General features: G+C 57.1%; 1 protein-coding gene across 2 annotated transcripts in view; it reads left to right on the top strand.

Annotated features, from left to right (window-relative positions):
- CRTAC1 (cartilage acidic protein 1) overlaps positions 1 to 12,697 on the top strand; it is a 134,252-nt gene that overhangs the window by 114,801 nt on the left and 6,754 nt on the right. For both annotated transcript variants that reach the window (XM_058671672.1, XM_058671673.1), the window contains exons 7-11: positions 244 to 389; positions 2,705 to 2,841; positions 6,081 to 6,163; positions 6,791 to 6,891; positions 7,161 to 7,329. In XM_058671672.1, coding sequence (XP_058527655.1) covers positions 244 to 389; positions 2,705 to 2,841; positions 6,081 to 6,163; positions 6,791 to 6,891; positions 7,161 to 7,329 — 636 coding nt within the window. The remainder of the gene's footprint in view (positions 1 to 243; positions 390 to 2,704; positions 2,842 to 6,080; positions 6,164 to 6,790; positions 6,892 to 7,160; positions 7,330 to 12,697) is intronic.

The raw sequence follows: 12,697 nt of genomic DNA, 5'->3' as shown, positions 1-12,697 counted from the left end.
CAGCACTGAGTAGAATAGTCGGCTTACTGGGCAAAAGCAGCTTGAGAATGTCTGTAGTCCTCTCTGCAACCAGACCGGTGTCCCACCTCCTGCCCCCAGAGACCTGGGATGCAGCGGCTCGGTCCTCCATCCATGCCTAGCAGGCCAGGGTCACTCTCCCTTTGGCCTGGGGGCAAATGCCTATGGGGTGTACAAGGGACACTGCCCTGAAGGCTCTGGCCTCTCCTACCCTCTCCTCCCCAGGGGTGGACGACCCCCTCCAGCATGGCAGAGGCGTTGCCCTCGCTGACTTCAACAGGGATGGCAAAGTGGATATCGTCTACGGCAACTGGAATGGTCCCCATCGCCTCTACCTGCAGATGAGTGCCCACGGGAAGGTCCACTTTCGGGTAAGAAGGGGACACTTGACCCCTGCCCGGCACTACACTGTAGCCCTGCCCTGTCCCAGGAGCCACGGCCCTGCCCTATGCCTCATACCAGGTTGGGCAGGGGCGGGGGGGGGGGGCCATGCAGAGTCTGAGATGAAGGTAGTATCTGGGAGAGCGGTCTCCAGCCTGGGCTGCCGTGGGTCTGCTGCCCAGAGCAGAAAGAAGCAGGTGCACCGGGGAGGCCCCGTGGGACAGACTTTCTTCTCTGGATCCAGCCACCATCCTGCTAGCTCCTGGGTCAGTAGCTGGTCAGTAGCTCCAGCCTGAGTTTCCAGGTTGAGGTTCAGATCAAGGGTGAAGTCTTGGGAGATTTGGAGAGGCTGGGGGCCCAGTGTCTGCCCCTCAGCAGACAGATGCTGGGCAAGCTGACCCCAGCTGCTGACCATGCTCCTCTCCCTGGATGCCCTCTGAGAATTATTCCCCACTGGTGACCATGCCGGGGATGCCGCCAGCGGAATGGCCTTGAGTCTGGGGCTTGCTCCGGGAGGACAGCAGAGCGCCTGGGCCCCCTTGAAGCTGATTTTGGGAGGCATGGTTTTGGGAAGCATGATTCTGGAGGTGCTCAACCCTTGCCAGAAAGTCCAAATGGAATGAGAAGATTCCGGTGTTCTCCAGACATTTGCTGATCCCTGGGGAGATCTCCAGGGCCCTGTACCTACAATATAATGGAGAGACTACCACCACAAGCTCCCTCCCTTGCAGGAGCACCCTTGGGTGCTCTCTGTGGCTGCCTGCCTGCCTGGGGAGACACGGGAGGAGGCTTGCTCTGAAGTCAGGGCAGTGGATCCCGGGGTCCGGAGTGACTTCCCTCTTCATCTGGGCCTTTCTTCTCACCCAGTTCTCACCCCTCCTTCCTGGACAGCCCCCAGGGACCTTTGAAGTAATCACAACTGGAGGGGGCAAGTGCTGGGGGCATGGACCAGGGGAGGCCAGGGACACCACTGACCATCCCTCAGTGCACAGGGTGGTTCCCAACAAAGAGCTACCTGGCCCCACATGTCTGTCTTCCTGCTGACCCTTCCCAGAGATCCCGGAAGTAATCCCCCTCCTTCTCCTCCTCCTCATGGTAGATGCACCAGTGAATAAGGGCCTCTGTGTGCCAGCACTTGTGCTGAGAGCTTCTGTACACCATCTCAGAAGTCCAGGGGGCCAGTGGGGCCATCCCAAGGGGGCCACGGAGGGTTCCATTCTTCTAGAACCATAGGACAATCATGAGGTCTGAGGTCTCTCTCTGTTCCCCACTCAACCCACCCTGACCACCCTGGCTAGGCTCTCAGTCAGTTCACAACTGCACTGATGGGGTCCCCTCCCTCTCCCCCCACAGCAGGCAGTGAACCCTGGCCAGCTCATGCCCATGGTCCTGGGAACAGGCCTGCAGTAGGAGGTGGAGGGCAGGGTCAGGCCTAGGGACAGAGAGACCTTCTGGAGACACTGGCCAGGCCTCTCCCAGTCCCCTCCCTGCAGGCTCTGGGATTTGGACAGGCATCCAGGGCTTTAAGGGAAAAACCCATGAATGGTGGGGATGGATATTCTGCTCAGGAAGGAAGATTCTCTTCACCAGGCCTGCCCAAAGCTCTACCAGCACTTTGAGATCCCAGTTCTGCTCTTCTGGGTTGGGGTCTCCCCACAAGTTCTAGATCCCTCAAAGCAAACAGCTCTAACCAGCAAATCAGCAGGCTCTCGGCCCCTCACCAAGATGGCAGCTGCCTCCTTCACTCTCCCCATCAAGGTCAATGCTGGAACAATGCAGGCCACGTGCCTCTGGCCCACCCTTGGCCAGGTGTTTTACATACAGTCCCCACCTCCGGGGAGGCTGTGCTTGTCCAATGATACTACTGATGAGCAGAGCAGAGCAAGAGGGCTAGAATGACCTGCCCGAGACAGTCCCACTCACCCGTGGTGGAGCACGGCACCCACCCAGGTTCCACTCACCCCAGAGGAGTGAGCCTGTGCAGCAGGAAAGGCTGAGCACTTGATTCAGAAACCCTGGCTTGAGCCATACCCTCATCTTTCTGGGTCTCAGTTACTTCCTGTGAAATGGGTGCTTTCATACCTGCTGTGCCTCTAGGGACTGCTGAGAGGTCACATGACCCTCCTGCTTGTCCTCCTAGCAGGCTGGGGTCCAGAGGCTCTGTGCTCCCAAAAGCAGTGCTCCCTCCCCCCATCCCGCCCCAGCTCCTTCCCTAGAAGGTAAGACAGGAAGTGTGGGCCTCTTGTGCCTGGCCCCTGCCCAGCCCCCTCCCCTGCCTGCTGACCAGCAGCCCTCTCCGCTCCAGGACATTGCCTCGTCAAAGTTCTCCTCACCATCTCCTGTCCGCACTGTCATCGCCGCCGACTTTGACAATGACCAGGAGTTGGAGATCTTTTTCAACAACATCGCCTCCCGCACCTCCTCAGCCAACCGCCTCTTCCGGTATGCATCCCTGCCCCCAGCTGACAGTGGGAAGGGGCCTAGGGGGTGAGGCTGGGACTGGGATGAAGGGTAAGGGATCAGAAGGGAAGGGAAGGATGACCAGGGCCAGGAAGTAGGTGCCATAGCGGAAGAAGGTCCTCTGATGGAGACAGGGCTTGAGCATGAGGCTGCTGGGATGAACGGAGCCTCGGGGGCTCGTAACTGGCTTCCCACAGCTGCGGTGGGCTGTGGCCCTCCGTGTGCCCCAAGCCCCAGCTCCACAAGATCGTAACCTAGGCTGCCAGACAGGGGTCATGGAGCCAAGCATGTCTGGATAAGCTTGCACCAAGCAAAAAGAAGCAACTTTCCTTGCCATAGTTTTTCTCAGAGCCACTAGCATGACCAGCAATAGTTCACCTTTGCCGAAGATAGTGGCAGGTTCCCCCACAGGCTTCACCACCTCTTCCCAAGGGTTTTCTCTGGGAAGGGATGGAGGAGACAACTGATGAGCCATGGCCAAGTTGCAAGGGTTAAAGACAGGAGGAGCCGAGGTACCCAACGCCAGCATGTTCCCAGAGTGACAGGGAGGGGCTGCCTTGTCTCAGGCCACACTTCTCTGTCCAGGGAGCTGGAAGGGGGGATGGCCCACTCGCATCAAGACTGCCCAGCATGCCCCTCAAGAGCAGACACCCAAAGCCCCACCCTGCTCTTGACACTCAGAATCTGGGGCAGGGAGACCTGAAGGCCTGAATCCTGCCCCAGTGCAGGGGCACCTGCTGACTCGTCACCCTCAAGGCTGCCAGCTGCTGCTGGGAATCGCACCCTAGCTTCACACCTGCTTATTCCTGGCCTAGAACATGCTAATGGGGCTCAGGGTTAGGTGGAAACACTGGGATCCAAATGGGTCAGATCACCCCCTCGCCCCCGAAGTCCCAGCTCCTCTCCCAGCAGAGCGCTGTGACTAAGCATGTTTGGAAATATCATTATGAGCCAAGCATCCATCCTGACTGGATGTGATCACCCCCTGAGGACACCAGATTTACTAATTAGGTGCCTTGCAAAAAGCTTATTCACAACTTCCAGATTAATTGCAGAAGATCAATTGCTCGTTAACGGAGACACTGCTTTCCTTCTCCAGCTAATAAAGTGTCACTGCGGAGTCCAGGCCTTCCCCCTCCCACCCCCCATCTCTGACCAGAGAATCCAAGCATTTCCCATACCTGCGCACTACCCAGTCCACTTTACACCAAGATGGGCTGGCCCAGGACTGTGGGTGGACACAGCCACCAGATGGCCGCCCAGTGGTGTTATGTACGCTCCCACACGGCACAGTGTGAGTCACTTCCCAGGATTGTGGCCATGCCCAAGTCCCCAAGGCAGCTGGCTGGGCCCTGGGCACCCAACTCAGGTGCCACAGCCCGGTCTGCCCTCAAAAAGGACAGCTCTGCAAAACTGGTCCTCCCCCTCCCCCAGCCCCACAGAGCAGGAGCTCTTCACCTGTCATAGGACAGAACATTGTGGGTTCCTTGAGCCTGGAACACAGCCAGGCCCTTGTGTGCTTGAATGTGCCAGGGCAGTCCCCTCGTCCAAATGGGACACAGGGAATGGAGCAAGGGAACTCTGATAATCACACACAGCAGGTGCAAAGAGGGGCTCTCCCAGACCAGCTGCAGAATGTGGTCTTTCTGCTGGTGCCTCCACTCTGCTCACAACTCTACCTCTCCAGCAGCCCTTGGCCCCACCTGGGGTGCCTGCTCCCCATCCAGGGGACCCTCGCATCTCCTCTCATCCTGCAGAGCAGCTGTTGAGAATTCACAGCCACCCACACCGCTGTTGCACTCACAGTCCTTGGCCTTCAGAGATGGTCCCAGGCTCGTCCCTGACTCCCACCTCCTCACCCTCCCCAAGTACACACACCTGACCTCCAAGCCTGGGCTGCACCAGCCCCAGGCCACAGGCTGCCCCCACCCTTTCGCCCTTGTTCCTCCTCCTGCTCAGCTGCGTGACAGGTGCCTGCTCATACGCTGGGCTCAGCTCAGCTGACCCTCCCCTGGAGAGCCTTCCCTCAATCGCAGCTCAGCACCTGAATTGACCCAGACTTGGAGCCCTGTCCTTCCAGGTGCTCCTCATGGCCCAGCCCCACACAGGCCCGGACACACAGAGGTGGCCGTTGGAACACTTGGTTCACAGGATATGTGAATGCAATGCAACAGCCAGGTTTTCTCCCCAGGAACCCTGCACTGCATTGTCTCCTGGCCCAAAAGGGGTCTCTGCCTGACTGGGGCAGAATCTGCAAGATCTGAACAGGCAAGGGACAGTGAGTGTCTGCAGGTCAAGGCCTCATACCTCTGGCAGGCATACACACACCCATGCATACCTGCACACAAGGGCAAGGCCCAGGCACAAGTGCCGCGTGCAGACAGTGCACGTGGCTGAGCTCACAGTCCCCTAAGCCCCATTCTCCCTTCCCCGGGGCTCTGAACTCTGGGGCTGCACATCCAGGCTGCTGGGAGCAGCTCGAGTGAGAAGCGAGAGAGCAGAAGGCTGCCTGCTAGTTGCAGCATTGGGCCTGCTGCGGCCAGGGCTCGGTGCAGACTTGACTGATCGCCTGTTCCCGAGACTCATAGTTCAGCTAGAACCCCTGTATTGCAAAAAGCCCCCTCTCCTCCCATTTGCCCCTGGGGTTCCCTGTGCAGCATGCAGATGGCCTGGAGCTGTCCAAGAGCCAGGGCACTGGGGCAGCTGCAGGCCAGGTACTGCCAGAGAGACCCCAGGCAGTAGAGTTGCTGGTGAGTAGCAGATCAGATGCCCCCACACAAGTGGGAAATGACAAAGGCCAGAATGTGCCAGAGGCAGAGGAGGACCAGTTGCTTCTGGCAAGACTAATAGAGAAGGCGGGGCAGGGACAGAATGAAGGGTTTGAACCCAGCAAGCATCCAGAGCCAGGAGCCCAGAACCCCTTGAAAGAAGCCGAAGGTCACTTGGAGGTGGTTGTATCCCCGCCCTTTCTCCATCCATCAGCTGCCCTGCCCTGGGCTGTCTGTAATTCATCCATTAGGGAAGGAAAAATCAATATTTACCCACATAAATTAAAACCCAAGAAGGGAACGGCCAGGGTGTAGGCAGGCCAGTGAGCAGAGAGTAACTGCTCTGGGATCAGTAGTGCTTTAAGGGACCTGGAAGGGAAGGGGTACCTGGGGCAGAAAGGAGTGAAGGGATCCCAAGGGCCTCACCCCTGCGGGCCTGTCTCTTTCCTGCAGGGTCATCCGCAGGGAGCACGGAGACCCCCTCATCGAGGAGCTCAACCCTGGTGATGCCCTGGAGCCCGAGGGCCGGGGCACAGGTGAGGGCGCCTGAGGGCTGCAGCTCCCACTTCCCAAACCAGGGAAGGAGGCACCCAGAGCAAGGGGCGCCCAGTAGGAGGGCCAGGCAGGGGGAGGAAGGTGGGTGCGGGAATCTCTGGGCTCAGGGTATGCAGTACCAGAGAGGGGTAGGACACAGGATAAAGTCATTCCTGCTCAGGAGGCAGTCCTGCATCCGACACCTCCCCTTCAAGCATCCAGCTTGGCCTCAGACAGAGAACACTGGACCAGGGGTGTTGAGAGCCAGCTCTGCCCATGCCTGGCTTTGTGCTCTTGGGGAGGTTCCCTTTGCTGGCCCTGCTTCCTGTACATCTGTCACACAGGGTGTTAATGTCACATGGCCTACTATTATACAGGGTGCTACTGTTACACAGGGTGCTACTGTCACATGGCCTACTATTGGTGCCAGGCCCAAGGAGAGGCAGTACTCATGCAGGCACTCAGTAAACTGACCCACACCTGCAAACCTGAAGAGCAGGTTGGTCAAAGTGAGGCAGGAAGGCTAGACAGGTTTGCATGGCCAGAGAGGTGCCCAACCACCATATGCAGGGAACAGGGTGGAGAGGGGCTCATCACGGGAACAGTAGAGGTGTATGTATCGCTTGCAGGGGGCGTGGTGACTGACTTTGACCAGGACGGGATGCTCGACCTCATCCTGTCCCACGGGGAATCCATGGCCCAGCCATTGTCTGTGTTCCGGGGAAATCAGGTATGTGATGGCCTAGACCTGCCTGTGGGAAGGTGGGTGAGCTGCTCACCTGGAACTCCCCAAGGCCTGGAGGAAGCCAACATCCAGCCAGGGAGGCCTTGACCCTCTGCCCACATTTGTCTGTCGCCCACCTGCCAAAATCTGTCCTTCCGGGCCTGCTCCCCTGCCTCTCCCAGCTCCCCGTTCCTATCAGACCTCTGTTCCCTGCTGTTTCCCCCCACCATCCCTCCCCTCCATGGTGCCCATGGCTGCTCCTTCCCTCCCTGCAGGGCTTCAGCAACAACTGGTTGCGAGTGGTGCCCCGAACCCGGTTCGGGGCCTTTGCCAGGGGCGCCAAGGTCGTACTCTATACCAAGAAGAGTGGGGCCCACCTGAGGATCATCGACGGGGGCTCAGGCTACCTGTGCGAGATGGAGCCCGTGGCTCACTTCGGCCTGGGTGAGTCAGTCTCAGGGGGTCCTGAGACTAGATCCTGCAGCCTGCTACAGCGGGTAGTGGGGTAGAGGTGAGGCAACAAGGGCGCATGGCCTTGGTGGCCAAGGCTTCCAGGAGCAAACCCTGCCCTTGAGGTGATGCCAAGCTCAGAGGATGGCCATGGAAACAGCAGCTGGGTTTGTGTGCCCCTGTGGAGCAGCTCGCCCTAGGGTCAGAGCATATTTGTCCAGGGCTGTGGCCTTGTCCTTCACGTGCTAGACTGCACCAGCTTGTCCCTGGCCTCCTGGGAGCCAGTTCTGTGCCCAGGGCTGCGATGAGGCCCTTTGTGCGGGAGCCTTGGGGAGCGCAGTGTTGTCAAGCAGGCATCACTATCTGCAGCAGAGTTGGTTCCTGTCAGCAGAAAGGGGAATGGGAAAGTCCTATCTTTTTCTCACACATAAAACTGCTAACATTCCCATGTCACATGAGCACACACACAGCACATACACAACACGTCCCTGCTTACTCATTAGAACAGCAACTGGAGACAGTACCAAGTGCTGGCAAGGGTCTGGGCCGTGCTGAGGGGTCAGGGAAGCAGGGGCCTGTGCGCCAGGGCAGAGTGAGAGTAAAACTATGCAGCTTCTCTCTAAAACCTCACGCATACGACTCCCACTGTCGGAGCTGACCAGCCACACCTGACGGATGCCCCTTGCCTGGTTCTGCGACTGGGGAAGGTTACATTTCACCTGCCCCCACACCCTAGCCTAGCAGCACAGCGCGGTGTCGAGTATAGGGTGGGTTTAGGGGGGATCCCCTGGTGATGGTACAGCATCTCCTGGCAACTCCAGGGAATGTGGCATTGTGCCGCTCCTCCACTGAATACCCATCACTTCACACTCTTGTGGCAACACAAGACCATGCCTGGAACCCTGTGAAGCAGGGCACCACCTGGGTGTCCTGAGGTATTTCTCAGATGAATGAAAGCTAACACATTCACACACAGCTCTTCACAGCCTGTGCGTAGCCATTATGCATGGCATAACCAAACCCCACAGGCCATCCAGATGTCCGTCAACAGGCGAGTGCACATCCATGCCCTGGAACACCACTGGGTGGTAGGGGGGAAGAGGGTTGGGCAGGCTGGCAGCATAACAGCCAAGAACTCATCTGCAGGTGGGAGATGCTGGTTACAGAATTGCAGGGGTCAAACTTCTATTGCCATCACTAAAATATTAAGAGGCACCAACTTCTACTGTAAAAGGTTTCTCTCTCGCACAATCCCAGCTGATCTGGAGTCGGAGACTGCAGAGAGTAGTGGAACATGTACTGGGGCAAAAACCACGTGGTGAGCCAGGAGCAGAGAGCCCAGGGAGCCAAGGGCCTCTTAGAACCAACACTCCACCCCTTGGGCACACTCCCACCTCCTGGCCAACAGCCTTGGATCAAGTCTGTCCTTGATCCATTAAGATTCATTCCTTAACCCTTAAAAATAAGACGTTGGGTGCCAGATCTCTAATGCCTGAGCCGCTGGGATGACCCAGTCCTAAGAATGACATTCTCAAGAGATGACATTGCAGAGGTGCCAAAGTGACAGTGACCTAGAGCAGAGATGGTGGAAAGAGGCCTGGAGCGACCTTATAGGGACAGTCCCACAGGACCCTGATGGTGGTGGAACAGCTCCACGTCTTGGTCATAGTAGTGGAGAAATGACATTGAGCTGTACACACACAGCTGTACGAGGTCAGACACCTGGCTTTGATCTAGACTGTCCCCACTTGGGGGTACTTAGTAACCAGTACTCAGGATCTGTCTGTACTGTCTTACAACTCTCCATGAGTCTCTGATTATTTCAAAATGAAGTGCTTTTTGAAGAAATGCATGGAAGACGGGATTAGGGGAAAATGCCTTCTGCTGGAGGGGCCGCCAAGGTGTCCAGTCAAGGAAAGAGATGCCGTCAAGCACTTAGGGGAGCCAGCAGTGTCTGCTGAAGCAAGTATTACACTTGATGGGCTCAAGTATGTAGAAAGATTCCTAAGTTCAAAACCAGACTCCTTCCCTTCACGTTAGCACCTCATGAAGTGGCATAGCTTTTTTTAAAGATTTATTTATTTAATTTAAAAGGCAGATTTTACACTCCCCAAGTGGCCACAATGGCTGGAGCTGAGCCAATCCAAAGCTGGGAGCCAGGAGCTTTTTCTGGTCTCCCACGTGGGAACAGGATTCCAAGGACTTGAGCCATGCTCCAGTGCTTTCCCAGGTCATAAATAGGAAGCTAGATCAGAAGTGGAGCAGCTGGGATACAAAGCAATGCCTTGCAGGCATCGGTTGTACCACCACACTGACACCCAAAGCAGAGTAAGTTTAATAGAGAAAGAGTAATCAATATGGTCTCAAGCTAACGGATACATACAGAAGTTCATACTATACACATGAGATTTATACCTAGCAAACAGCTGGAATAGCAGAAAAGTGTGATGCACTTCTGAGTATCTGCCTTAATCTAGTGACTCGTTCAAGACACAGTGTGGGTACTTTCTGATGCTTCATGCTCACAGCTGCTCTGAGACGGGCTCATTTAATACGGGAAAGTGGAGGATGAGAACAGTTAAGGACTTGCAAGACCATGTGACCACTGTGCTTCCAGTCCAGGCCTGTTGGAGTATTTGATCTTTATTTTCTTCTGAATTGTGTGTATGTGTGTGCATACATGCGCGTGTGCACGTGTGCACCCTCCAGTTTTTATAGGGGACACATAATACTTATGTAGGCCGACAAACAGACAATAGATATTGAGGGGACCCATGGCCTGGTTGTATGAGCATATGCTCAGGCTATTGCACCCTGGCTGGAGACTCTGAGGTTGGCCAATCTGTCACTCCTGAGGCAGCAATCAGCTAGGCTGGCCCTGAAGGTATGACTTCTAAATGCACAGAAATCCCCCGCATGCCAGCAGGAGCCAGCATTTACCGAACATTTTGGAGATACCAGACACCAGGCTGAGTGCCTTGGGAAAAGGACTATTTAGTTATCATTGTCTGAAACATGCCTTGGGAGGGAGAGACTGAGGTGGAGGTTAAGTAGCCTGCCCCAACCACATATCTACAGAAGGTAGGGAGCCTTGGACTCCGCCCCACCGCCTTGGACAAGGTGCTTTGGGTTGCTGACCACAGCCCCGGGCCACCTGTCATTGCACTGTGTAGGCACTCAGCCTCACTCTCGCTCTGCTCCTGGCTTCTCTGGCATCCACCTCCCCTCAGTGACCAGGTAACCCAAGGGAGGCTGTTCAAGCACCCCAGTGACCACCCCTGTCCCTTGGGTGGAATGCTTATCTGGGTATCAGGCTGGGCATCCACACCCAGCCCTTTGTACAGACAAAGAAATGGAGGCTGGCAGAGAGAATCAGCAGTGAGGCTGGGCTCCCGCTGGGCTTCCCCACCTGGAATGTGTCCGCACACTGGAGGCTGCACCAGGTCCTCCCTCTGGCGGCAATCTGCCCATCCAGTAGAATCAACCCGCTCCCTCAAATAGGCAGCCCTGGCCTGATCACTGGGTGGGCTCCAGGGGCTCAGCAGCCTCCTGAGGTGTGCCATGCCCAGGCTGGAGCCCCTCCCGATCGCCCACCCCACCCTGGCTATTCAAGGCTGAGGGATTTGCTTTTTCTCTGAACTCAGGCTCCCTCCACCCCCAAAGGTGCTCCGTCAGGCTCCTCTCTGTTGCAGGAACCTTCTCCCAGAAAGAGGAGGGAAGGGGGACTGCTGTGAGGGACAGGGCGCCCCCAGGGCTCATGAACTACAGCCAGGCTCTCCCCAGGCCACTGAGAGGACAGAAAAGCCATCAACCTGGGGACCTCTATAGTTCCAATGTTCCTCGCAGGCCCAGAGGATCTGGGCAGAGGCTGGAGCTGGCAGAGCAGCAGGGAGGAGGGAGCTGGTGAGGAGGACCAGGGGGTAGAGGACTGAGGAACTAAAGGGTGGGCCAGGGGAGACCGACAGACACTGGAAGGGGCAGATGGAGCCAGGACCTGGCAGGCAGGAGGAGCGAGCTCTGCTGTGGGCTGCTTGTCCTGAGGAGGCCATCCTGGGATGCAGCCACCACAAAGGGTGGAAGGGGTTGGGGCAGACGAAGGCTCTGGGCTCAGGACTCAGTGCCATCCATGGGCATGGCCTGGTGACCAGGACTGGAAAGGGAGCAGTGACCAAAAGGCACAGCTGGAGGGCCAAGCTCAGGACAGCAGGTGCCTGGGGGAGGGCAGGGCATCTGGGAAGCCAGGGAAGTACCCTGAGAGGGCAGGGCTGCACTCGGACCCTGCAGCAGGAGCAGCATTCCGATGGCTTGTTGATGCCTGTGCATACATGTGTACATATGTGCATGTGTGCACACGCACAAGCCCATTGCTGAGGAAGTTAGAAACTGAATCACTTCAAGAGGCAGTGAAGATCAAGCATGGTCTCACCAGCGTGTCGGCATCTTGGGTGGAAAGCCAGCGTTTCTCCCACGCTTCCAGGCCCCACCGATCATGGTGACCCACACATGTTGGCTGAGCAGGTGCTACGTCCAGCGCCACAGAGGTCCTCTCTGTGCAGTCTCATATCCTTGCAGAAGGAAGGGAAGTGTAGAAACCCAACAGCATGACAAACAGAGAGAGTGTGTGTAAAATGTTAGAAGATGTGGAGGGGGAGGGGATGGCGATGTGGAGGGAAGGGCAAGCCGGGAGGTCCCTCTACCCCAAGCCTCTGGGTGCTTTCATTACAGATAGGTGCCGCTTGGCATCTGTTTTCCAACAAAAATGATGACACTGTTCCAGTCATTGTGACAACTTCCCTTCACGCCGAGCCCTGGACAGCCTTCTATGGCTACTGTCCTCCGTACTGCATGGTGGCATTCCGCTGCACCCTCAGGCTGGTCAGCTACCCTGATCCCCATCCTGGGCAGCCAGGGTTGAGGTGGGACACAAGCAGGGTATGAATGAGCAGGGAAAGGTCGCTTCAGGTGAGTGACAATAGAGGTGACACAGAGGCTAGGTGCAATGGTGGGATCTAGAGAGGAGGGGTTTGGGTCTCGAGGGGAAAGAGCTCAAGTCTAGAGGGAATGGGGCTCGAGGTCTGGAGGAGAGGGGCCTCAGGATCTGGAGGGGAGAGGGCTTCTGGGAGCCCCCCTGCCCATACTCGCTAGGCTGAAGCTAGCTCCAAGGGACCCTGCTCCCTTCATTCCTTCCTTCTGACTTGACCAAGGTTGGTGGGCGTGTCCTGCTCTGCCCCACCCTGGCTGCGTCAGGCCTGGAGGACCACCTTCACGGGACTCGCCCTCACCTGTACACCTACTCCCTCCACACATCCGGCTTGCCTCAGGACCCGGGGCCTGCACAGTGCTCTCTGGGAGTTCCTAGAGG

The sequence above is a fragment of the Ochotona princeps genome, chromosome 13 (assembly GCF_030435755.1).
Source record: "Ochotona princeps isolate mOchPri1 chromosome 13, mOchPri1.hap1, whole genome shotgun sequence".
In the NCBI taxonomy this organism is placed as follows: Eukaryota; Metazoa; Chordata; class Mammalia; order Lagomorpha; family Ochotonidae; genus Ochotona; species Ochotona princeps.
Note: the sequence above shows the minus strand (reverse complement) of the source record. Positions and strands in the feature narration are given on the sequence as shown.